The sequence below is a fragment of the Vigna unguiculata genome, chromosome 8, assembly GCF_004118075.2.
Source record: "Vigna unguiculata cultivar IT97K-499-35 chromosome 8, ASM411807v1, whole genome shotgun sequence".
Classification (NCBI taxonomy): Eukaryota; Viridiplantae; Streptophyta; class Magnoliopsida; order Fabales; family Fabaceae; genus Vigna; species Vigna unguiculata.
Window position 1 is genome coordinate 1,001,568 of NC_040286.1, and position 26,925 is coordinate 1,028,492.

Sequence of the window (26,925 nt, forward strand, 5' to 3'; positions counted from 1 at the left end):
AACAATGTTGTAATGCTGTCCAACGCTATACCAAAAATCATAAGTTATCCAATGCGCAGGCTTACATTTTTTTTTTCATCTTTTCTTTCATGTAACATACCATGTTATGTTAAATTAGATCTTAGACAAAACAAATCGGACATCTTATTATAGCTAAATAAACTTCACAGATCACTTATTACTAGTGCAGAAATTCATTTTTACCTCGTCTTATATGCCTCAGTTGTCCAGGAACAGAAGCATATAATGGCACGGTGACATTTTTACAATTTCAGATAACTTTTATGCCTCGGTTCAGCTTAACCCAAAGCAAAAGAGGCTCATATGCTTCGGTTCGCCAAAAAGCAGTGCCAAAGGAGGCTCATATGCTTCAGTTACACAGACCTGAAGCCAAAAACCCACTAGTTGTTACCTCTTTGGCCTCGGGTGGGTCTGAACCGGTGCCAAATAGGGCTATATGCCTCAGTTCAATTAATAACCGAGGTCATATGGTTTAATTAGGGCACCAAATTCGCGAGCCCCCTTTCTCTTCTTCTTCCCCGCGCCCCTCTCTGCAACAGCACTCTTTCTCTTCTCCCTCCGGCATGGCTATTCCAGGCGCGGTGGTGATGTCGTCGACGTTCCAGATGCAACAATGGTGGCTCTGGTGGCGCGGATTCGCTGCTGCTCTGATCTATTCGAAGGTGGTGGTGGCGTTGTGTTGTTGCAGTGGTGGTGGCGTTGCGTTGTTGCAGTGGTGGTTCGCTGCCTTCGTTCGCGGTGGCGCTGCTCTCTGCATCTGGTGTGTCGTTCACGATGGCGTGATGATGGTGGTCCGCATATGGATGTGCGTTCGCGTTTCGCGCAAGTTGTGGATCTGTGTTTCTATTGGCTACAGGTTGTGGATCTGTGTTTCTATTGGCTGCAGGTTTTCGCGCAGTGGTGCATTGTGGAGAAGAAGACGAAATTGTGGTCCGGTGCATTGCTTCCGACAAGGGTGGCGGCTGCCATGGTGATGGAAAGAGATGATGAAAATTAGGGTTGCTCGAGCATGGTGCAGATGCGTGGAAGAAGATGGTGGTGGCTGCTGCGTTTCGTCGGCGAGATGATTGGCTTCGGTTCTATTTTGACCCGAGACAGAAACGGAACTCTATGGCTTCGGGTAACAATCGAGGCCAAAAAGGGTGCCTTTTGGTCTCACCCCAGTATGCCTCGGTTCTAGACCCGAGGCAAAATGAGGAAAATAATCAGGGCAAAAAACCTTTACTGTAGTAGTGTATTCAACTAAAACAACAATCACACAATCTACTAATTCAGTTTAACATATCAAATTCTAACTTTCACGAATCACAGTTCACACATCAAACATGATTAAATCAACAATATTAACTAGCTTTTCTCTAGTTAGGTGCAATCACAAACAATTAAGTCCCATCAATATTTGTATAAAACATTATTAGGGATAGATGTTCCTAAATTCTAAAGATGTAGTATACAGGTTACTCTACTTACACACATGGAATTCTAATCAATGATGAGAATACATCCTAGCATTCTTAACCACACAAAGATTTATTTTGAATCATTAAACACTACATGCAAGTCCAAAACACTCCTGATGCAGTAGATTTCTTAAAGAAACATAAATGAGAGATAAAAACTGGACTTACTATATTCAAGATTATGATTAGATAAGATTGTGAACCTCAACAAGGGTGCATTTTTTTGGGAAGAATGATTTGAGAGAGAGTGAGTAAATTGATTTAGGTGAATTTGAAGGTGAAATTTATGTTATTTTTTTAAGAGATTTGAAGGTGATACCAGAGTTAATTTGAGAATAAATTTTGTGAAAGTTTATGAAAAATTTGACTTATGTAACTAATGAAAAATAAAATTTAATTGATGAAAAATAAGAATACCAAATTGTCCTTGTTGTTAAAAGTAATGTAAAATTATACGTAGATAAATTTTAATTAATTTTGAATTTTTTTATGATGAATAAAATTATTAATAATGTTTATTAATTGAAAAAAATATTATAATATATTTGAGTAAAAAAATTAAATATTTTAATTTTCAATATTAAAGAAAAAAATTAAACATTTGTGATGACACCATTAATAAAAAGTCAACTAAAATATCACATAATATCTAATATCTAAAAAAGTATATGTATAAGAACATATGGAAGTGCACTATTGTTGCATTTTTGCAATAAAATAAAATTGATAAAATGGTTATAATCATTATCAAATCTCAACTTAGAAGAGAAATGTTATATAGAGAGATCTCTCAAATTACCATTTTTTTATATTTTCCATTCAATAAAAAGGAATACTAAAAATCCCTCAAATTAACACTTCTTATCACTCTTGAATAATAATTTCTTGTAAAATAACATATCTAAAAGATCTATGACCGGATATTTAAAAAATAAAAAGATGAAGTCAAAAATGTAAAGAGAAAGTAAAGCAAATGTTTAATTTTTTTTTAAAATATTATAAAATGAAACTCATTGACAAAAAAATTAATTTATAAATTTATTTTTTTAATAATCAAATGAAAATATTGAAATATAATTAAGAAAATCTCAGTATTAATAAATAAAAATATTAATCTAAAATTCATGTAACACTTTTGTGACTATAATACCGTGACCACACACCTCTTTCTATCTCTCTCTCCATTTATTACATTTAGTTAGCTTATTAAAGAAGCTATTGTCCATATTCTCCCTTTCCTTAAAGTTCAGAACCTTTCCTTCTTTTCTTTTTTTTAGTTTTGTATTTCTTTCAGTAGAAAAAATACATACTTTTTATTGTGTATACAAAACACGTTTTTTTTAATTATTTTATCTACATGTTTAACTTTAAAAACTAATTGAACTGCACTGACTCTAATCAGTTAACTTTATGTTTAATATTTTTATGCATTAACTACAAATCATAATTAATGCATTACGTTTAATTAATATATATATATATATATTATTCTTTGACTTTATTAGTTTCTTTTAAATTTTCTCTTCTTGCAATAATGTTTATTTTATATGTTCTTAATGAATTATAACTCCATATAAAAACAAAATAATTTATAAATTAATCTTACATTAAACATGATATTTTATAATAATTTAAGGACATAAAATATATTTAATTTTTTTAAATATAAAATTACAATTAAATACAGAGAATAACGTAGGAAGAGTACCATATAAAATGCCTCTGTCTTACAGCTACCTCATATTCTAAACATCTTTCTCTCTCTGTGATTCTGCAAACTAAGGTGAAGAAGGCAAGAACCCACATTTCAGACATGGCTGAAGAGGGAACAGTTATTGCCGTTCACACCGTTGAGTCGTGGAAAGAAGAATTCCAGAAGGGAAAGGACTCCAAAAAGCTGGTTAGTACCCAAACAAACTTTAACTTCTTCATCACCTTAACTTTGTTTTCTCTGAGATCTCTTCAGTTTAAGGTTCAACACTCAGTGGTTTATTTTGTTTTCATTAATTATGAAAGTACCACTCTTTTTTTTTATCAGTTTCTAGCTTAATAAATCTGTGCTGAAAATATTAAAAATGTAATCTTTTTTTTTTCTCTATTCCATGGATAATATTTGAAAACCAATTAAAAAACCCAGGATGGTGTTTTTACATTTAAAGAAAAGTGAGCAAATAACACAAGGAACCTTTTTTTTCTGTTGTTGTCTATTCATGTGCTTTATAAGGGTTTATAACATGTTACTTTCTTTATATAAAAAGAAAATTAGATCTCTATATTATGTAGGATGTTATCTTTTCACTACACCATCTTCCTCTTAAATTACTAGGTTGTGGTGGATTTTACTGCTTCCTGGTGTGGTCCATGCCGTTTTATTGCCCCAATTCTTGCAGAGATTGCTAAGAAGATGCCTGAAGTAACCTTCCTCAAGGTGGATGTGGATGAACTGAAGGTAAGAACATGAATCTACTTTGTCACATTATTTTATTTTTAAGCTTAAAAGATCATGTGAACTTTTTGTTGCTGTATAGTAGTATACTATGGATTGTTCATTGCATTGATGTTTTCAGAGTGTTGCTGAGGAATGGTCCATTGAGGCTATGCCAACCTTCTTGTTCTTCAAAGAGGGTGAGCAGGTGGACAAGGTTTTGGGTGCTAAGAAGGATCCCCTGGTAGCGACCATAACCAAGCATGCTACTGCTGTTGCTTGAAGTGAAGTACCATCAGCATCACATGAAGAAGATCAACAACAATAATAAAACATTTTAATATGTTCTTATATCATTGTGCATGTTTTCTCTATCTATGGTTATGCAGTTTGCAGAACATGAGTTACGGATGAAAATAAATTGTTGTGTTGCCTCTTATTTACATGAAAATAAATGGACATTTAAGTACTAACTTTATGAGCATAGTATTTATGAGAATGTTTGGCCTTGTGCCTGTGTTTTCTTATCGTTCCCTTGGACTTATCTTTTTCTGTATATGATTTGTTTGACGGGGTAAACACTATAAGTACTATAAGGGTATTTTTAGTACTATATATAGTCAAGGGTTTTTGGTAAACTACAACAATGAAATGCTGCTTCCACAACTGTACTTAGAATCAGTTAGTGATGCACTTCAAATGATGTTCTTAGTGTTTTTATTGTTATAATACTGAAAGATAATATGATGTTATAAAAAAGTATGGTAGAAAATCTTGAGAAATAAATAACCACTGATATACTTGATACTTGCATTGCGTATGTTGAGATATACAAATTACAAGAGTGACATAAGCACAACTCTGAATTTTGTAATTTTTTCACTTCCAAGAACAATACAAATGGACAATTAAGTCCAGAAAATAAATTAAAAAGCAAATTTGCCACACTTTTTTATGTAATCTGCCATTCTCCATCAGATGCAAGATCAAGAGAATGTGGAATTGGAGATGAACACATCAACGGTTGAACCAAACTCCGTACCAAGTGTAGCAAATTTCATCAACACTATGATCTACCATTGCCAATGGAAGCCAGAGAACTGCACAAATAGAAATCCAATTTTTTTATGTCGATTATTACCACAGAGCTACTAATATTCACGTTCTTTCAGTTCTTTGAATTGGATTCACTAGATGCTGGTGTATGTATTGTTCTTTTCTGTAAAGATATTTTCCAAGGATTGCCACCCAATTCTTCAAGCACTACTATCAAGTTCTTTGTTGGCTTTAACCATGATCTTGGCACGTGATACCTACAAAATTCCAAATAGAAAAAGGTTAAATCAACTCTTCCATTGTCCAAATTCACGGCCGGGGCTTACAGATAAAGTAGCTTTGGACACATTCAAGGGTGTGTGCTGTGTTTATATCCAAAATGGTTTGTCTCGTTGTCAGAACTCTTTCACAGAGTGATTCTAATCAAAACCCAAAAGAAAAAAACACCATTTTGTAGACTATGGTATTACTAAGATATTGAACTTGATTGAATAAAAGTTTCAATAAATACTTACTAGGAAAAGGGTAACCATTTTAAAACTGACTTTTGTAACCCGAATTTTGGATAACTTGAATGAAAAGACTTCTGTAAATACTTATAAGTTTATGTACACAAATCATGTCTGAGTTTGATACATCACAGAAACATAATGGCTCTGTGATATGCATAGAGGGTATGTGGTTTTTTCACACAAACAGTTAAGTGAGTATAATTTTCCTAAGGACAAGGATGTGATGTTGAAGTTCAGTTGAAAAGTGTTACCATTGTTGCGTAGGTTGTCCACAACCTAGTTGGCATTTTGCAGGCCGGTATGTCCCAGCATAGTTGCAAGAATTACAAGCACCCTTTGCATAAACCATCCAATATCTTCCTATGCTTTGTCCATTGATCCATACCTGACCCTTTCCCATGCTGCTAAGGTCCAAGGCCAATGGTTCAACTCCATCTGGTGCGTTGAAATAAGCCTGAAGGTTCCAAGTTAAGGATCAGTTATAGCCCATAAGTTTCTCATTTCACACGTTAAGATGTTGTTGTATCATAAACCATTGACAATTCTTACCTTGTGCCATTTCAACTGTGACTGGCTTCGGACACCAAGTGAGTCTCTCACCCAATCAACAGATGAAACCCCATTTGGAGACACCAAATTCATAGCCTCTCCTTTTAGGCCAATCTGTTTGTTTAGATACCATAGTTAAAAAGTGTTTTCTCTTTGTGGATAATAAATCCTTTGTACGCAAATGTTATATTTATGTGCATCAAACCTGGTATGACCATTTCTGCCATGTCAAATCTTTCTGTCCATGGTCAAGCCCATGAATCAAAACACCTGTGATCCCAGCTTTCCATGTTTCAAAATGGAATCCAACATTCTGGGGTGAAAAGAAGAACAAAAGCTATGAATATATGAGCAAACTGCCAAGTATAAAGGAATGATCAAGTTCAAAGTGGAGTTCAAAAGCAAGTTACTTACGGGTAATCCAACAGCTACACTGAGAAGTGCTATCTTATTGGTTCCAGCACGTAGGTTGACAGGGCCATTGAATGTGCAACTTCTGTCTTCACTTGTCCCAAAAGCTGAGCCTGTAAAAGGAAATAGGAATCATCTCATGTTGGTTGGATTCCAATCATAAGAGCTACCGAGTTAAACTACAAACCTGAAAATTGACCGTTGATAAACACATGGACAGCATGGCCTGCAGAATGCACACTGATGCTGGGCTTGTTCCCCCCTCTAAGAAATGATTCTGATGAACTAATGTCAACGCTGTGTGGCATGCAAACCAGAAAACAGTGAGATTTCAACTGCTGAGAACTAAGAAGTGAAACAAAGAATTTCATTGATTTGAGATGGCCAAGGAGACTTCAAAGCTGAAAGACTGAAGAAACGGCAGAATTCAAGAATTTCTTCAGAAAAGAAAGTTGTCTTCACTTTTATGCATATGACTTCAAAATACTTTGAATTAGTTGATTGCTGTTTAAAAATCTAGAAGAAAATACTAACTCACCTGGTTATATACCATAGATAGTCACTGGTGTCTCTGGTGGCATTCAGCTGTTCTAATAGTCCAGAAGCTGTGATCTTTGAACTTTCTGATAGTGAAGATACATCTTCATCATACGTCTCCCATGAGAACAACTTAGAGTTGCTAGGCAACATTTGTATCTTTGTAGTTTGAAACCTCACCTTGATGAAGGCAGAACAATCCAATCAATAACTTTATGCAAAAGGGCAAAGCAGATAGTAAATACTTGATGGAAAAACAATAGCTTCATACTCTTGCAGTGTTGAAAACATCTGTTTTGCAATCTGGGAGGATGCTTATGGACCAAGGAGGCAAATCATATTTCCTGTTATTGAAGGTCACTCTTGCAGCAGAATTGGAATGGTAGTTTGCCAGAAAAGCCGCACATGCTCCATTTTTTGAAGAGAACACATGAGCCTGGAAGGTAATTACGACATGAATTCACCATGAAACTAGTTTATCTTAAAGAAGAACACAACTAGACGAGGTTACTGCCTTACATCAGAGGCAACTGACCTGTTCATACGTGCCTAATGATGTGACAGTGGGGTCTGAAGAAACCAAAGCACGTTCACATTGCTTAATAGCTTTATGAAGGTCCATCAAATGACCATATTTAGGTTCCCTGATCAAACCTAAATAAATTACAAATAAATGTTCTTGATAGATGCCAAGTGAGTTCATGGGGAAAGCAAAAATAATCAAAGAATCTTCTAAGGATGTTTTGAAAGCATAGTTATCTGACCATATTCATCAATTGGAGCATCATAGTCATAGCTTGTGGTAATGAATGGCCCTCCAGCTGATCTTCCAAAATTAGTTCCTCCATGGTACTATATCATTTGTCATTAAGCCCGTAAGAATGCGTATATTTTGTATTATGTTCTGTTAAATGCGAAATAAATCATTGAAGAACACCAACCATGTAATAATTGATGTATGAGCCACCCTTTTGAATGAAACGAGCAACTGCAAAAGCTAGATCCTGCACTGGTCGCTGGTAAATTGGACCACCAAACTCTGTAAACCTGATATCCAAAATGGGAAGAAGAGAGAAAAAGATCAAAAGGGTAAAGAATTCTGATAACCATACACAAAAGAAAAGAATACTATATAACTTACCAGCCACTCCAAGATTCAGTCCAAAGGGTAGGCTTGTATGGTTTATTTGGAGAGAAATAATCACAGTAAAAACCATTACAGGCATTTATCTGTTGAGAAGAATTGAAAAGACCCTTAATAAAAATCTAATTGCGATGAATTTAAAGAAAGAGAAAAAGACTGTTATTGAAGTGATTCTCATCAATGGTGTATCAACTGAAACTGGTGAATGAGCGAAGCAGCTAAGAAGATCTTGAGATTGCTCACCACAGGATCTGGGGCATCATCTTGCTTGCACATCACCCAGGGGACTCCTGTGTTCAATCCAACAGCCATTTTTGCAGCCCAGTTTGTGTATGCATAACCAGCACCTCCCAATTGCTTGCTTTCTGGTCCATACTCATTTTCAATCTAGAAATGTTAACCAAAGTAGAGACAAGTTTAAGATGTTATCTTCAAGTAGCGATGCATTAGCACGACTTTTGTGAGTTCCAGATCAAATCCATGGTTTTTGTGTCACTTGCAATTGCAAAAAACATGAACCAAAACGTCATAATCACACTGTTCTAAGACTTATCTGATTCAGTATACCGGGATTTAATATGGTTCCCCAAAGACTGGGGTAACATAATTAACAAGCTTTTCAAAAGAAATCCAGGATCTCAGAATTGTATAGAAGAAAGAAGATAGAATTGTGCTGAAATAGTGATTTTTGATTGAGCATGAATTTGAGCTCCAGATCCACTTCAGGATTTTTGAACATTGACCCAAATTTCACTTTATGAGGAACTTATTCCCATGCAAAAAACATGTGGGAAACAATTTTTGAACAAACACTTTCAGCTATGACGCTCCTGTGGTGAAAAAGGTGAAAGGAACTGCTGACCTGAGAAAGAATGATTGGACCACCCTGAGACTGAAATAGCTTTTCATTCTTCATCATCTGGACTATCTTCTGAGTGAAACCTTGCATTGCAGACTAAAAAGTGAAGAAGTTAAAAAGAAGTATTTTTTCTGGTTTAGACCATTCAAGATTTGTTGATTAAGCAGAGAGAGTGAGAAGACAAAGACAGAACTAAAATTTTCAAGGTCCAACCTTGAAAGGGCCATTATCTGTTCTGAAGCTGATACCAGGAACATACTTCAACCAAACAGGAAACCCTCTGCACCATTAAAGAACGTGATTTTGAATCACAATAGCATTCACATTCACACCAACAAACCAAAGAAACCCAGAAGGGAAAGTTGAAGGTGTATGTACCCAAAGTTCCACTCAGCACACACATAAGGTCCAATCCGAAGATGGACATAGAGCCCCACCCTTTGCACTGTCTTAATGAACCGTACCAGATCGTACCTCCCTTCAAAATTGTACTGCAATTACAAACAACACACTCTGTGAGATTGTACTTGAGAATTTAAAACCGAATTCAATGCAGTGAAGATCCAGATTCCAGAGTGGTACATTGCCAGGTGATGGTTCATGAACATTCCAGAAGACATAAGTGTCAATGGCATCAAGGCCTCCATCTTTGGCCTTCCTAATTAGATCCTCCCACATCTGCAACAACACACATTTCAAAGAAACAACTCAAATACAAACTTGAAACAAAAACAAAAAAAGTTTGAAGAAAAGGTAGACATATTATAATGATATTATAATGGTATACATATACATACTTCAGGAGTGCTTCTGGGGTAGTGAATGGAACCAGATATGAGGATTCTCCTTTGGCCATTGATGATAATGGCCTTCCTATCATAAGTGACACTGCAATGAATCAACTCAGAACCCAGAAACAAGATGGTGAAAACAAGTAGTAGAAGCTTGGAAACTGAGGTGGTTTCCATAGCTTCTTGGTTTCTGAATGGAGGGAAAGTTTTGAAAGTATTTAAGACAGAGAGAGAAAGAGAGAGAGTTTGAGGTATGGGTTGTGGTGTCTGTTTCTTTGAATCTGATCTAAAACTGTGTACCTAAGACCATTGTGCTTTTTTGTCTGTGATTCTTTCTGCTAGTAGTGGTACCAACTGCTACTTACCGAGAGTTCCACACATGTCAGGGAATTGTGTTTTATTTTACTATTTATGTTTTGTTTTGGTATTTGGACTGTTTTTTTGCTTTGGTCTGAGAGAGTTTGAAACTACAAAAGTTCATTCTTTTGCTTTTTTAATCAAAGCCTTGTTTATTGCTTCTCAAGTCTTCAACTTTACAACTACGCCATTAACAGCAACTAAGCTTTAGTCAAAAAACAAGAAATTGCAACTGTTTTGCAATGAAGAAGATCATCATTCTGTCGGCCTTCATTCCTTATCATATCACAGTTGCTTTCAGTTAAAGAGTTCCACACTGAGAATTTCAAATTTTAATACGTAATAGCTTTTATTTTCACACCAAATAAATTTTTACATACATTTTATATTTATTATTTTTGAATACCAAAATATTAGAGTCGATAGTTTTTTTAATATGTAATATCAATCAAAGCTACAATGTATTTTTTAATACAAAGTAAATGGCTGTCAGAACAACATTTTTGAAAAAGGAAAACATAAAAATATAAAAGCATTAATTACATTTGAAACTAAAGGGGGTTAAAATAAAATAAAATAAATACATTTGAAATTTTATACTTTAGACTTGTGACAATGTCAATTGATTATGTACGTCAATGAAATAAGTATATAATTACACTTGTTAAGTGTGACAACATGTTACTTAAATTAAATACACGTAATAAGATGTGAATTACTGTTGCATGTTAATATAATGACAACAATTAACCTATCAAATTACATGATAATGCCAATTTTTTTATCCTTAAACACGTTAGTGAAGCTAAAGAACCATGTGATAACTGACAATTACTTTTCCACACTTAGATATGAAATAACATGTCAATTATTGAAACCACAAATCTCGATAATTACACTTCTCAAGTCAAATGTATCACATGTGTCACGTACCTTTGTCGTGTCACAATTTTGTACCTAGCATGTAATTTTATTTTTTTCCCGTATATTTTAACTATTTTTTTTTCTTTTCTCTTTTTTGGATAACAACGAATATGCTTTTCCTATCCCTGAAAACTACATTTCTCTTGCATTATATTGCCACAATGCAAATATCTTGCAATTTTTTTACATAAAAACTATTTTCTTTTTCTTTTATATGTATATATTATTATTCCTCTTGTGATAGGGTTAGCAACCCTACCACACCGTTCATTTCATATTATTTGTTTGCATGTGGTGGGCACCCATGCTATTCATTTCTCTTACGCGTTGTGGATCACAATAGCAATCCCTATGAGTTAGAAAATACTATTTCTATGGATTAAAATTTATTAATTAAAAACATAAAATTAGATGGTTCCATGATGTTTGTTTAATAAATATTTGGATTAAATATGTTTCGGATCCCTTCATTTTCAGTGAATTTTGGAATTAGTCTATTTTAAAATTTTAGACCAATTTACTCCTTTATATTTTGAAATACGTAGATTTAGTCCTTTTAATCAAATTTTGTTAGATTTATTTGATGTTTCGTACGTATTTTAGGATTGTATTTGAGTTGTTTATATTGTTTGACATATTTTTATTTTAGTGTTAAGTCAAATACTATTATGAAACGCGTTTGAAATATTAAATAAATTTAAAAAAATTTGATTAAAAGGACTAAATACACACATCTCGAAAGATGAAGGACTAAATTGGTTCAAAATTTTGAAATAGACTAATTTTAAAATTCACTAAAAATTAAAGGACTAAAAACATATTTAACCATAAATATTTCATAGAAATTTTTAATACAGTGGGTTTGCAAACTTCATCTTTCAAATTAATTTTTTTATATGACTAGATTAAGCTTAAAGTTTATTTCTTCGTATAATATTAAAGTGTTCTAAAGTATATTTAACAAGAATTGTTATTTGTTGGGCTAATTGAGTCATCCATTATTAAACCGTCATCAAATTATATGTTAAAAATTAATTTTATGTCTGAAATGTATATGTATTGACGTAAAATCAAGATAAATTTACGATATATAAATTAAATAGATATAAAATTTCATCTTAAAAGACAATTTGATAAAGTTTAATTAACTTTAATGTTTACTATTTAAAAACATTTATCCTAATTTATAATTTTTAACAAATTGTAATTGCTAAAAAAGGTGTATTAAGAAAAGTATGTTAGAAAGAATAAAACTTATTGAATGTATCATTCTCTCACAAGGACAAATTGGGTCTTCTATGGTTGTCTGTTGTGTTGTTAGCTGGTGATGATGGTGTGGTCTCTGTGGGGTTTACATTTAGGATTTGGTTCCATGTGAGATGAAGATGATGTTTCATATTTGTGTTCTCGTGACTTTGCTCTTTTTTCTTTGCCTTGTCCTCAATAAGAAACAGGGTAAGTATATACGTGTAATAACTTTTTGAGATAATGATGAGGTAATGTTTTGGTTAATGAGTCAAATTAATGTGCCATAAATAGTTCATCAGCTTTTCTCGACATTAGATATCTTATTTATTTTTCTTCATAGAGTAGTGTTGTGGTTAATGTGTCAAAATTAATTACTAGATATGGTAATGAAGAAGCAGTGTTGTAGTTAATGTGTCAAATTTGGACATATATGTTCAGATTTGATTACTAAATTGTATTATTAGAAACAAATATCTAAAAGTCCAAACAGAAATATCTCCTTTTTATTGCCTTTAAGAATTTAAAGTTCATTTTGTACAATTTTCTTTTTTATATACATAAAAAGAGAAAGATAGAGAATAACAATTGATATATTTTGTATAATAAAAATAAAAATTATAGTTTTAATATAAATATTTTAATTTCATTAATTTTATTTAAAATTAATTAATAGTTAAGACAATTAAACATGTATTTAGTTTTTAATGATTGTCACGTGTATTTTTTAACAAAATAGAAATTAAGCTAAATAAATATTTAGTGGTTTTTTTTTAAGATTAACTGTGTATTTAGGTTATTTTTATTATAATATCAAACACGTGCTTAATTCTCATGACTGTTAACGAATAATTCAAACAATATTAATTGAATTAAAGTTTTTTCTCTTAATCCATTTTGATCCATTCAACCTGGTTTGCTAATTTTGAAAGGCTAGAGGCTGAATAAGAGAATTAGCTTGTTAATTATTTTTTAAAATTAAAATTAAAATAAAGTATAATTTAAAAAATAATTTGTTTATATTATATTATTGGAAGGATATAAATATATAATAATATTGTAATTTAACTTTTAATACTTATAAAATAAGTTTCAATAATTATTTTAATTTATTCAATTAAAAATATTAATTAATCAATTAAAATTTCAAAAGAATTCCGACAAAATTTTAGAAAAATAACCAAAAAAAATTTCATCTAAAAAATAGGAAGACTACATACAATCAAAGAAAAACTACAGGCAGGAAAAAAAAAACAGATCGAAAAAAAAAAGAGTAGAATTCAAACTTACCTGAAAAAAGAAATTTACCGTGGACTAAAATTAATTTTATCTTAGTATATACTAAAAATTAATTATATATCAATGTTATAATGAACCGACTATTTATATATATATATATATATATATATATATATATATATAGTTCCAATTTTAAAATACAGTATATAGATGATGAAACAAGTTTCAAGTCACTATGGTTAGTGATCTTATTACTAAACTAAACTAATCACAAATATTAATATCAATACTAACCTTTTAAGTAAATTATATTAGCTGCATATGAATCATAAAATTACAATTTTTTTCTGTAGTTTTTAAAAATATTGACCATAGAAAAACACCCTATAATCTTTTTAAACAATAATTAAGAAAAATAGGCTAATGTAAAGAAATATCAATGATACATTTTTTTCAAGAAGAATAAAACGAATAAGAGAATTTTCATAATTGTATAAAACCTTAAGGTAGTTAGTGTTATATTAGGTCACCATTTTTAATATCTTTACATGATGTAAAATAAGTATAGGTGGCAATGCGGGTAGGATCAGCCCATTTAGGCCCGGCTCGCATTTTGCCCGCACAATGTGGGTTGGTCTGGTTTGCATTTTGTCCGCACAATGCATAATGTAGGCCGACCCGCCTCATTCAGCATTTTAAATGTGGACTGAAACGTTTGGCCTGTCCCACAAAATTGCGGGCTAGTCCGCTTTTTTTTTTTTTAAATTCTTATGATAAAACTTTCAATGTTCAAAAATTTAGAAAATTTTAAGAACTTCACGAAATTAAGCAAAGATTTTGGGGGAGTTTGATGATAAATTGATAATTATGTTCGTAGTATGACATACACAATTTATTCTTTAAATTTTAACACAGTAAAAATACATAATACTTGTTTTTTTCAGTCATATAAAAATTTGAAACATTAATGCAAAAGTTCATAAAGTAACTGATATATACAAGTGCAATTTTTTTATTTTTTATTATTATTTTTTATGTATGTGGGCTTGCGGGCCAATTTGTGCCGCGGGTCAGCCCGTGCGGGCTGCAGGCCAATGCGAACCTACGGGTTCACTATTCTACCCGCTCCGCGTTTATTTTGCGGATTAACCTGACAAACGAGACCCATATTGACATCCTTAAAAATAAGTACAAAGTACAAAGAATGTAAGTATTAACAAATTGTTAGATTTCATTCCCCTTCTACTTTGTCACCAAATTCCAATATATTATTACGATGATGAGCTGGGTAGGTCTTTTGTTCTTTCTTCTACATTGTTGTATGTTTGGTTTTTGTGTTCCGATGACAATATTCTTGCGTAGTTATTATTGGTACATTGTGATGGCACACAAATAAAGTGTACATGTGCAAATTGCATCGTTCTCCACTTGTTTTATTTTCGTTTTTGGTGTCTCAGCCAAAGAAGAAACACACATTTTCCTTTTTTTTTTGCTGGCAAAAAGCAATAAAATGTTTACCTCTTTCGTCCAAAAGTGTGGTATATGTTATGATCTTACGAAGGTTATTAATGGTAGCTGGCACCACGTTTTTCTCTACCAAAACCCTTAGGGTTTCTAATTACAAAATAGAAGCTCATAACATATTCAATGCATTCTTCAACCACCAATCATGTGTCGGTTGTAACTACAAAAATTCTTATCCACCAAACTTTTACAATACATTGTTGTTTTGTTGGTGAATATTATGATTATAAGATTGTTTTATTCATAAAGAAACATTGGTTACAAAAATAAAATATTTGTTTATTTATTTGGATTAAATATATTTTTGTCGCTAAGTTTTAGTGAAATTTAGAATTAGTCATTCTTTGAAACTTTTGACAAATTTAATCTTTCATCTTTAGAAATGCATGAATTTAGTCATTTTAACCGAATTTTGTTAAGTTTATCTGATGTTTCAAACGCATTTCATAATAATATTTTAATTGTTTACACAGTTTGACATATTTTCTCTTCAATGTTAACTCAAATATTATCATAAAACGCTTTTAAAACGTCAAATAAACTTAACAAAATTTAGTTAAAAAGACTAAATTCATGCATTTCTAAATATGAAGAACTAGATTGGTCAAAAATTTTAAAGAGTAATTCAAATTTCACTGAAACTTGAGAGACACAAACATATTTAACTCTGTTTATTTCGATGTTCAATAACTCTTTTTCATAATTGTGTTATTAAAAGATGTCTCCATAAATTAAAAATTATGTATTTATAAAATATTATTGATCTTAACATGAGGTGAGATTAATTTTTAATTGAAAGGAAACTTGGTGAAAATTGTGAAGTCTTTAAATAATTTAATATCTATGTTAGTTTGTTTTCGCAATGTTCACCTAACTAAAAGAAAAATTATATTATTCATGAAGATAATACGCGTTTGTACGAACATAAAACAGTTCAAGAAAAAAAAATGATTTGTAGTTTGCATATTATTATATTATATTATATATAAAATTCTTTATAAAAATGTAAAATAAAATAGATATGAAAATGGAATAAAAGAGTGGCATTTGATTATAAAAAACTATGATATATAGCGGTAAAACTAAAAACTTATCATAGACATGATTTATGAGAAGTTTTGAAGGAAAATGATATTGATGATATGTTGCTAAAAATTTTTGCTGTGGTCCAAATTAAAATGTAATAAAGAATGCAATAAAGATGTGATGTCAATATAAGAAAAATGAATAAATAAAATAAGAAAATTAATCATAAACAAAAAGAGAATCGAATTTAAAAATTTAAAATTAAATAAACATATATTAAACAAGAGAATATTTACTTAATATATTTTTTATATAAATTAAATTTTAGAAAAGTTTTCAATTTTAGAAATATTAAAAAATATATATCTAGTTATTATTTAAATTTAAAAAATTAAGATTGAAATATAATAAATATTGAATATTATGTGATATTCTTTTCTATACATGCTCTAATAACTTAAGATAGAACCCTAAACATACATCTCATATTTTATAAACCTTAAACATTTCAATACTTATACATATAAATTTCATTATGATAATATTCTTAATGATAGTTGTTTTATACACATTGTCCAATTTTATATTGTTTAAATGTCAAATTTTAAAATGATTTAAATATTATTTTTTTCTTACGGGTACCTAGTCATTTATAATATCCTTATAAATGATTTCCGGAATTCTTTGCCCCCATGGCGTTATAGCCGTACTTTCTTTTATAAGAAATAACACAAACAACAAGAAATCCCATAACTGGATCAATGATCAGACTAGGGAGTTATTCTGATGAACAAGATCCTCCTACGAGGCGAGTTCAGAGCATACTCATCCCACTTGTCTATAGTATCTTCTATACCAGTTCGTGGATATCCTAGAACCTTAACATAATTTAGATATAAGATTTCGAAGAGAAGAGCAAAGAGTTTAGAAACACATATTTGTATTCACAATGCCTTCAAAACCCGATGATCTTTCACAAAGGGAAGAGGCTTACTTATAGAAATCCGTCTTCGGATTTCAAAACCTTACATAACTAGGTTTTACGTCCGTAGACGTAAGTGCTTACATCATAATATTCGGATTTGAATAAACAAACTGAAATCCGTGAAAAGCAAACATAATGGCCGACAGGTGGGCCTGGATTTTACAGCTGTCTTTGACTTATTTAGACACTTTAATCTTTGAAGATTGGTTCATGACTAGGAGAGAGATTTGGGTCAGTGTCACTCTCCATAATATCATCTTCTTGTCCAGTTGGATCCCACGAGTCAAAATCTTCTTTGTCTTCTTCTGGTCCTCCGAGATCTTGTGATATCTGGAATTGTCCTTCAGGAATATAGAACTCTGTAGTAGTAGGACCTTGCTGTCCAGACGGAATCAATCGTGAAGGAGTGAGCTGGATCTCATTATGATTCTCCTCTTGTCGTATTTCTTTGAGGTACCTGACTAGCTGTTGCCTATAACTGTCAGAGATAGGATACTCATCAAAAGTTCCCCAGATATAAGCTTTGTTTTTTGACCAAATTGCTCCAGAGTGATTTTGGTAATATGGACGGTGGATAATGATAATAGAGGTAGATTTAGATATATCTACATTTCTCTGTCTTTGATAATGAATAATCTTTTCTAGCTCATGTCTCCACCATGGGATGGGAGAAAACCATTCTAACAGAGTCCAGAACAAGTATCTTGTTTGAAAGGATCAGTCAGGATGTTGTAAGTTTCTTGGACTTTCAAGGCTAGGGGAATGGACCTCTGAACACTTTTACACCAAATGGCCCAAAGAGTTGGTTCGCAGATATCCCATCCGACTCCTAAAAACAATTCATATATTCCTCCTAATTCATTATTTGGATCAAACATGCATGGGGGACTGTGTTTGTATCTCAGGGTCTCATGTAGGTAATAAAGATACCTTGATCTTGCAAATTGGAGAATATCAGTAGGAGATGTAGGAAGCAGTCCAGGAGGGTAATCTTTCTGGATTTTTGCCATATTGGGTAAAGGTTTAACCATAAAAATCAGAGGGAAAATGTTAATGGCAGTAATCATCTGGATTGCTTTTCTGGGTCTTGAAAGGAAGTCTGGAATTAGATTATTTTTTCCTTTGAGATGTTTGACTGAAAAATCATACCTAGAGAACCAATCCTTTAAGCGAAGGATTTGGGGGTCTGGTGGCATCTTGTTTTTGAACTCCAGGATTCTTGGGAAAGAAGAATTGTCCATTTGTACTTCAAACTGGAAACCTCTAAGATGGAAATCAAATTTCTTAATGCCATTCTTGACAGCTAAAGCTTCTTTGAAGGTGGTGTGGTAATGTTTTTCAGCTTCTTTGAATTGACCGCTAGCATGTCCACAATAATCTATTCGGTTTCCATTTTCTTCCATTAAAACAGCTCCCCAATAATGATCACTGGCATCAGTTTGGAGAATTCTTTTTCCATCTCCTAGAATCTTAAGAGCAGGAGGGTGTTGAGCTATTTTTTTTATTTCAGCCACTGCTTGTGTTTGTTCTGTCCCCCAAGGAGGAGGGTTCTTTTTTAATAATCTGGACAGAGGGCTGGTATACTTTGCAACTTTGGGGATGAAATCCCGAATATAATTGAGGATCCCCAGAAACTGTTGGATTTCTTTGACGGTCAAAGAGTAATCAGGGAATTTAAGAAGCTCTTGAGCTATATGAGGTTGAGGTTGGTATGTACCTTGGGAGAAATGCATTCCAAGAAAATCAATTTCCAGTTGTGCTAAATGAATCTTTTTTTCTGAAAGCATAATACCATGTTGATCAGCCAGAGAGATGAATTGTTCTAAGAGAATTTTATGCGACTCTTTGTCTTTGGAGAAAAGTAAGATATCATCTATGTAGATGATAGCACTGTTTAGGATAGGCTCAAAGATCTTGGTCATGGCTTTCTGAAAGAGAGAAGGGGCTACTTTGAGTCCAAATGGGAGTACTGTCCACTGGTATTGGGCATTAGGAATACAAAATGCGGTTTTGTATCTTTCTGAAGGTTTGATGCCTATTTGCCAGAATCCAGATTTGAGGTCAAATTTTGAGAAGATGGATGATTCTTTTAGCAGTACTGGAAGAACCGAGGCTTTGGGGATAGGGAATTTGTCATCTTTGAGGAAATGATTCAGAGGTTTATAATCTATGACAAGCCTCTTCTTTCCGCGAAGCTTTTCTGCCCTTTTTTCTACATAGAAGGCCTGGCATGCCCAGTTTGACTGGGTTGGTTCTATCAATCCCTGTTGTAAGAGGTCTAAACATTCCTGTTTAACTAAGAGTAAGTCTGAAGGTGACATTCCAGGGTGAGAGGCCTTAGTAGGGTTGATATCTTCATTAAGTTTAAAGGGAAGATCAATGAAGAATTCTGGATTTTTTCACAAAGGATGAGAATGTCTGAATTCTTTGTGATTGTTGGCACATAAAGGGCTCAATTTTGTCTTGATTGTGATTAGATCAAGAGGTCCTTCATGTAGAGAGAAGAGTTTGGCAGTATTAACAAAAGCTTGGAACTTTTTCTTGAATCTTAGACCAGTCAGGAGGATGCGTAAAGCCCCTGTGTTGGAGAACACATCCATTCCAATCAGTATGTCTCTGTCTGGTAGCTTGCTGCCTATGACCTTGGCCCAAACTATACATTCTGGGAAGAATCGGATCCCAATGGGATTCTTTGATACTAGCTCTGTTTTGAACATTTTCCCATTTGCTGCTATGAAATATGAATCTTCTTGCTTCCAGTGATCAGCAGGCAAAATGTCAGGATTAACCATGGTTTTCTGGGCTCCTGTGTCTATATAGGCGATAACTTTGATGGGCTTAACATACTTTGAGGAAAGTATATGGACTGGGATATGAGGCTTAGGAGGCACAATAGTAATGTTGGAAAGTTGCATAGTTGAGAAGACTGGTACAGATTTTGTCTGGCTGTGAGATTCCTCTTCAGAAGATTCTTGGAGCGCAAAAATGGTAGTTTCATCAGGAGAACTTTGTTCTGAGTAAAGAGATTCTACATCTTCGTCTCCTAAGTTGAGGGAAGATATAAGCCTGATAGCTTTATCTGCTTTGTTAGGGCAGTCTTTAGCAAAATGCCCTTTTCTTCCACAGATAAAACAGTTTTGGTTTGGCGTTCTCCCTTTGGATCTTTTCTTTTTGAAGAACTTAAAGGATTTCTTCTTTTTTTGAGGTTCTGTAGGTTTTGACTTCTTGCGGGAACAGATACATTTTTCTTTGCATTTGATCTGCAGATAAGGCTTGTTGCATGCTTTAGTAAACTTACTTCTCTGATTTAAGATATCTGAGAAGTGTTGGTGTTGTCTGCACAGCTTATCTACCGCTTCCTTGGTCATCTGGTGGATTTGTCCCATTGTCATGTGGGAGAAATCCTTCTGAGCAGCTACAGCCATTCTGTTGAGTTCTGGTTGGAGGTCAACAGGAAGAGAAGCAACATAAGTATTTTTCAGGCTTGGGTCATTTCCTCCATTGAGCAGGTAAAATCTTTGTATCATTCTTTTGAAATGTCTGTCCAAATCTTTCATGCTAAGAGAACAACATTTCATCTCAAAGAATTCTTGCCTTATTTTTCTGTCAGTGATAGCTCCATCTCCTATGAATTCTTCATGGAGGGCTCCAAGGACAGCTGCAGTACTGCCCAAGGTATGGAACTGATCTTGCCTTACAGCTCCCAGATTGTGATACCATTCTTTCAATGTCCCAGTCATTCTGCAACAGAATTCTTCTATAACCTTGTAAGTATCTGCTTCTTTAATGAGCTTAGTGTCCAGCCAAGCGCCAAACTCAATGAGTCTTTTCCTCCATTGATCTGGTGTTACGTCATCTAGAGTAAACCAAGGTCCACTAATGGGTCTCTGATTATCTCCTCTAGGAGGGAAAGAGCTAACTTCTTCTTCTTCTTGAGATTCATAGATCGGTTCTTGCCTCGAGGACGAGGTGTTGGCCATGAGAATGTCAAGGAAGGGATTTCCTTGTTCTTCTTCCTTATTGATATCATGGAGAGATTCATCTGTATCGTATTCAGAAGAAGTATATTCGGATATTATCAGACAGGGTTTTGGACAGGTTTCTATAGTGAGCTGGGAATATGGATCCTGTGAGTCTTGAAAGACTTCTTTTTGTTTTTCTGACTTAGTAGAAGAGGTTTTTTCTTGTTCATAGGTTTGTGGTTGTTTTCTGGTTCTGTGTGCAGATGCAGTAGGTAAAGTCCATGAAGACTGTTGGTAAGGAGGATGAAAAGGAGAAGTTCTAGTGGAGGTTAGAGGAGGTGGTACAAAAGCATAAGGGTCAGGATAATACAATTGTTTTTCTTTTTTGGCAATGATGTCATCTAGCTCTTGGATCTAACTTTTGAGACTCCTAATTTCTCTTTCCTTTTCATCAGAGGCTTTCCCAAACGAGGTGGTCTTCCATTCCTTCTCAAGGCGTGAGATTTCTAAGGAGAGATGATGGTAATGCTTCTGCATTCTTTCTGATAGATGCAGGATTCTTCCGTCTGTTTCTTCAATATGGGTTGAAAGCCTGCTTACTTCTGCATCAATGCGCTTTAGTATGTTGTTCTGTGCCTTGGCATTCTCTGTGTGCCAATTGAGGACCTCTTCTGCTTGGGTCAGAGGTTTGAGTCGTCCTTCTGGTCCAACCTCAGTTGGAGAAATATTAGGCTTAGTTGCAATATTAGAAACTGGGTCTACTTGTCTCTCTAGGGAAGGAAATTCAGACTCGTAGTTCGTCTCAGTGAACATCATACATGGAACGGGAATTCTGGGAGGAGAAGGGTATCTCCCCAAGATTTCTAAGCACCGTCTTTGTTTCCAGAAAGGATCTGGAAGATTTTGCTGGTGTAGACCAATCCATGGGCGATCTGCTGGTGGAGATCTGTCATAAGGAGGAGGAGAAGGTTTGCAAGGACCTCCGCCTGGCTTACCATCATCCTCTTCTTCTTCTTCGTCACTCGAATCCCCATAGTCATGGTGACAGTCACAATCAGGGTCACACATATCAGGATCAGCATCCCATATGAAGTGACCATTTATCTTGTTTGTCAATATTGGTGTCCCATTTGGTTGGACACCCCAGATAGGTATCTTGCCTTCTTTAGTACAAGGTTGTATCATCATAGATTGGAAGATATGAGAAGAGCTGCTGACCTGGTCTCCTTCAGGTTTTTTGAAAATAGTTCGAACTGTTCCATCTACGGATCTTCTGAAAGTGGCTTCCATAGATTGAATGGGTCTCTTGTTCTCATGTATCTTTTCATAGTTTGTAACCCATTGGAGAGGAACTAGTTCTTGGAGTTGAGCCCTAGAAATATTTCTGGGCACCTGGATAATAGAAGGACTCTCTTCATTGGGATCAACTATGACAAACAAAGCTCCATCATTTCGATTAGGCAATGATAGATTGACTGCATGGTTCTGTATCCTGTATATGATCTGATGATGTAGTGTGGCACATAAAGCTTCGGGAACCTGATCTGCTCCCGTTATGTGTACTTGTACTTTTAGTCTATGAGATACTGTAGGGTCTTTTAGGCTTACGTTAAAATTTGGGCAAAGCGTAAGCACGATACTCCCTGCGTGGAGAGTTGTCAGGACAGTTCCGATTACAGCATGTTCATAATGGAGGTAACTGGTGTCTAGCAGAGAGACCCTAGCAGAGACGGGTAGTCCTCTTCTGCCATGGAGGGAAAGGATGAGTCTGATGGCTCCGTAATGAAGGTGGGTGTATCCTTCATGCCTCCAGTGTGTGATGAGTTCTTGAGGAATCTCGAGAGTGACATACTGCTCCTGGGAAGAAGCAGTAAGAGCACATTGTTCCATCCTAGAGGATTAGACATACTCCTTTTCAGTGGGACGTTTTGTAGAGATTAGCCTAGTAATTGACTGGATAGTTGTTCTTCTTTTTCGAAATATGTTGTAAGGGCTTAAAAGTGGGGTGGAAGTTTCAGAGATTTGAGCATCTTCTGGAATATAGGAATATTCAACAAGGTTTTCGATCTTGGAAGATAAGGTTTTTGAGACATTACTAGGAAGGGAAATGGAGGAGTTAAGGAGGATAGGATCTGCAGAAGAACTAGAGGGTGTATCCATGTATGGAGGGGTTCTCTTCTACTCTCTTCTACCTATATTATAACAAAATTCATAATAAAATTCGTTTATAAACAAATAATACCTCAAATAACGAAATACAAACTTCTAAACATACAATATCTCAAAACAAGTAGCGAAAGTTATAAAGATAATAAATATCGAATCATGAATCAACTTATATGATAGTATGATAGAGACCTAATATTATTTTCGGTTCAAATTCTTAATGTATTCAATTTTTATATTTCTTTTTTACTTTGTATATTATTCAGATCACCACTATTTTCTCAAAATAAAAGAATAAACTAGTTGTTGGATTCACAACAATAATTTTATCCGATTAATTTACATATTTTTAATTAATATATAAAAATATAAACAATATTATGTACGAATTTATATGTGATCTCAACATATAAAATGATGTGACGAGACATGATAGTTTGTCGTTGAGCAATGTTTTCTTTAATTCCAATTGTTTTGTAAATAAACTACAAATGCAACAATATACGATGTTTCCTTTCTTTCAATGTCGGTGTTCAGAGGATAAGAGATAACCAATTTAATTTCTCGATACATTAAAATCCTTAAAATATTTTTTAAAAAAGATATTGAAATAACTCTGCCATCATGAATTTTAAAATAATTTTATTTCTTTTAGAAGATTATTCTCACACAATTTTAAAAATCAAACCCTATATTTAAAATAGAATTCATTTATCAAGTTAAGTTTGTGTCGGTGGTGGATGTATAGAATTATGCTTCCTCATGCATGATGGGTGGCAAATTGGTGTACCCATGGATAAGTAATCATTATTATGCTTCCTACTTGGTTTATTTTAGAAAATGATATTTTTTTCGTCTTTTCATCATTGACTGAATTTTAGAGAAAACTATTATTTTGGTCAATTATTCTTTAAATTAGAAAAATTAATAAAAAATTATTAATTCAGAAAAATGTATTTTTTATCCACGATCGGATTTTGAAAGGGTAAACGAAAAATATCTGTTAACTTAACAATTTATCTATATATGATTAACTAATTTTAGTAGAAAAAATAATTAGCTCAGTGTACAAATTTAGCTACAAATTTTAGTAATAAAAAATAATTATTTATTACATGAACCAACTTATATACTATTTCACAATCTAAAAATTATTAGGTATTAAAATATTATTATTATAAATAAAAAATTATAATTAATTTGTAATTTGATCTTTATAATTAGTTATCTAACTACCAAAAAAATTAATTTCTTAATTAATGATCAATTTATTAAAAAAATCGTCCTCACATTTTATTTATTAAAATGGAAAACAAGAAAGACCACATTAAATCTATTATAAAATTTATATTTCATAAAACATAAACAAACTATATTTATTATGAAAGAAATTTAAATAAAAATATGGAGATAAATTATTAAATCACTTATATTATTTTTTTATACGAATGTTAATTCATGAGATTTTTAATATATATATATATATATATATATATATATATATATATATATATATTAAAAATAATGTTTCGAGTATAAGATAGAACGTTCATTTAAACAATTTTTAAGTTCTTAAGATATTTTATCTTGCTCTTCATTTGGTGTTCTTGTTCGTCAACTGATTTGTGGATATCTTTTATTGGTGGGTATTTATTAGAGGTGTTCCAATGTTAGAGTCAACGTCGGAAAAGTAATAAATGTTGTAATTAATGTGTGATAAAAAGTCTCAATAATCATACATTTGACTTGTATTTATTGTTTTTGTCGTGGGCCACCGATTAGGATTGGCCTAATCATGACCAAATCTTATTTAATTATGATTACTGACATGTTTGTGCTTAATTGGGAGATCAACTAACTTCTAGGCAGACCGCTTAGTATAGCATCACTGATTGAACCAAGTTGCACTTATCTAGGGGAACGATACAGAGAATATTAGCATGTTCTCTATACCGAGGGCGTATTTGTTTGACGGAGCTGTGCGACCCAAATTGTAATTCCCAATCAAGTTAACGGTGGTGAAGAAACTGAGTAAGGTGCAAACGGACACACGTGATTTCACATAATCGGTTCAAGGTGTGTTCGAACCAGCAAATCGATAATATCTCTGAAAATCTTCTTCGAAGTAGTCTCCTCGATTAGTTTCTATTGACAACCAGTCATTGTTGACCTGACTGATCGATCCATACAGTATAAATATAAATATACTAATTGGAAGAATATTTTGTTAGAGAAAATAATAGTCGTTGTTATAATATACAAAGTTCTTGTTTTCTTGCATTTACCAAATATGGGTAGTAAAGTGGGTTAGGCCGGACGGGCCAGCCTGCCAAAATGGGGTGGGTCGGGTTGACATTTTCAACCCGCCAACCTGTTTCGCCCCTGGGTCTATACCACTTTTTTAAAAATATTAAAATAATTAAAAAGATTGAATATTTTATTATATTTTTTGAAAGATGTAAATATGTAATACTATTGTAATTTAAATCATTAACTCTTACAAATTCAATTCCAATTATTAATTATAATAAAATAATTTAACATATAAATACAATAATTATTTTAATTTATCTAATTTAAAATATTAATTTATCAATTAAAAATTTTAAAATATGTATATGATTAAATATGTTTTAAAAAAATCATATATAAGTATATATAAAACAAATTTTATAAATAAAAATTAAGAAAAATATTATCGACCCATCTCGTGATAGGATAGATTATATTTCTTGACCTATTTTATAATAACAAATAACTTCGATCTAAACTATTTTTGACAAGCAAAAGACAAGGCAGACATACGTTTTTTTCACTCCTATGCCAAATAATTTGAATGATTATCTCGAATAGTATATGAAAAGAAGGAAGACTTTTAGGTAAAGCTCTATTTCTTTAGATTTTTGTTTTCTCTTTTTTGTATTTATTTTATTATAATATTTTGAACTACCATCCATAACAACGAAATCAAATGTTAACATGGACTTTAAAAGCGCCACTAATTATGAAGAAGTGACAATTATGCTGTTGCTTTGAATAAACGAAATCATCTTATGACGCAAATATTTTGAAATTATTTGTTCTAGCACTTGTAAAATTGATTCCAATTATTGGTGAGTTTCTCAATGGTTAAATAATAATAAAAACAATTTAATTTGAAGTCAGGGGGTTCAGTGAATACAAGTATTGATTTTTTTAAATGCTTGAATCATTGTCCTTAGATGCCACTATCAATTTTTTTTTTCAATGTTCACAGTACTTTAAAATGCAAGTACTAGAATAATGTACAAACTCAGTAGGTAGATATTAAATAAGTTAAAAAAAAAAAAGTATACCTAACGTTAAGTTGCTACATTAAAGGAAATAGTTTTTTTAATCATTTAAAGAATAATTAATAATCGAAAAAACACTGTTTCATTTGTTTACCATATATTTTACAATGTAAGTATGTTTTTAGTTTTTATTCTTATAAATGAAATTAGAATTCGATTATTTTTTAAATTTTATATAAAATTCATCTTTCTAGTAATGTATAAAACATGTTTTCCAAAACTAATCATGGTAACTTTTAGACGAAGTCTCTAACATTTATCCCGAGTGATCTAAAAGATTAGAATAAGTAAAAGTGATAAGATAATCCAGTGGTTAAAAACAAGAGAATGAAAAAATATCGTGGATTCAATCCCTCCTACTAATAATTTGAAAAAATAAGGTTGGTTTAGTGGGTTTAGA

The 26,925-nt window shown here is 32.7% G+C and overlaps 2 protein-coding genes across 2 annotated transcripts; one reads left to right on the forward strand and one right to left on the reverse strand.

Annotated features, from left to right (window-relative positions):
* The first annotated feature begins 3,184 nt into the window (after positions 1 to 3,184).
* Positions 3,185 to 4,433, forward strand: LOC114194164 (thioredoxin H-type 2-like). Its single transcript, XM_028084254.1, has 3 exons — positions 3,185 to 3,381; positions 3,808 to 3,930; positions 4,049 to 4,433. The coding sequence occupies exons 1-3, from the start codon at positions 3,295 to 3,297 to the stop codon at positions 4,187 to 4,189; spliced, it is 351 nt and encodes a 116-aa protein (XP_027940055.1). The 5' UTR covers positions 3,185 to 3,294; the 3' UTR covers positions 4,190 to 4,433.
* Positions 4,434 to 4,680: 247 nt separating this feature from the next.
* Positions 4,681 to 10,221, reverse strand: LOC114194163 (beta-galactosidase 5-like). The gene is made up of 18 exons (XM_028084253.1): positions 9,772 to 10,221; positions 9,557 to 9,652; positions 9,353 to 9,465; positions 9,188 to 9,254; positions 8,978 to 9,070; positions 8,359 to 8,502; positions 8,113 to 8,201; positions 7,913 to 8,018; positions 7,736 to 7,823; positions 7,507 to 7,625; positions 7,243 to 7,407; positions 6,973 to 7,151; positions 6,622 to 6,731; positions 6,438 to 6,547; positions 6,229 to 6,336; positions 6,024 to 6,137; positions 5,726 to 5,928; positions 4,681 to 5,219 (listed from the first exon to the last, which is right to left on the reverse strand). The coding sequence occupies exons 1-18, from the start codon at positions 9,940 to 9,942 to the stop codon at positions 5,075 to 5,077; spliced, it is 2,220 nt and encodes a 739-aa protein (XP_027940054.1). The 5' UTR covers positions 9,943 to 10,221; the 3' UTR covers positions 4,681 to 5,074.
* Positions 10,222 to 26,925: the final 16,704 nt, after the last annotated feature.

Excerpts from the sequence above, each read along its gene's own strand:
- LOC114194164 (XM_028084254.1), top strand. The coding sequence starts at position 3,295 with ATGGCTGAAGAGGGAACAGTTATTGCCGTTCACACCGTTGAGTCGTGG. Across the intron at positions 3,382-3,807 it reads GAAAGGACTCCAAAAAGCTG|GTTGTGGTGGATTTTACTGC; the intron begins GTTAGTACCCAA and ends TTAAATTACTAG. Across the intron at positions 3,931-4,048 it reads TGGATGTGGATGAACTGAAG|AGTGTTGCTGAGGAATGGTC; the intron begins GTAAGAACATGA and ends TGATGTTTTCAG.
- LOC114194163 (XM_028084253.1), bottom strand. The coding sequence starts at position 9,942 with ATGGAAACCACCTCAGTTTCCAAGCTTCTACTACTTGTTTTCACCATC. Across the intron at positions 9,466-9,556 it reads ATGAACCATCACCTGGCAAT|TACAATTTTGAAGGGAGGTA; the intron begins GTACCACTCTGG and ends TTGTAATTGCAG. Across the intron at positions 6,337-6,437 it reads GTGTAGCTGTTGGATTACCC|AATGTTGGATTCCATTTTGA; the intron begins GTAAGTAACTTG and ends TTTTCACCCCAG.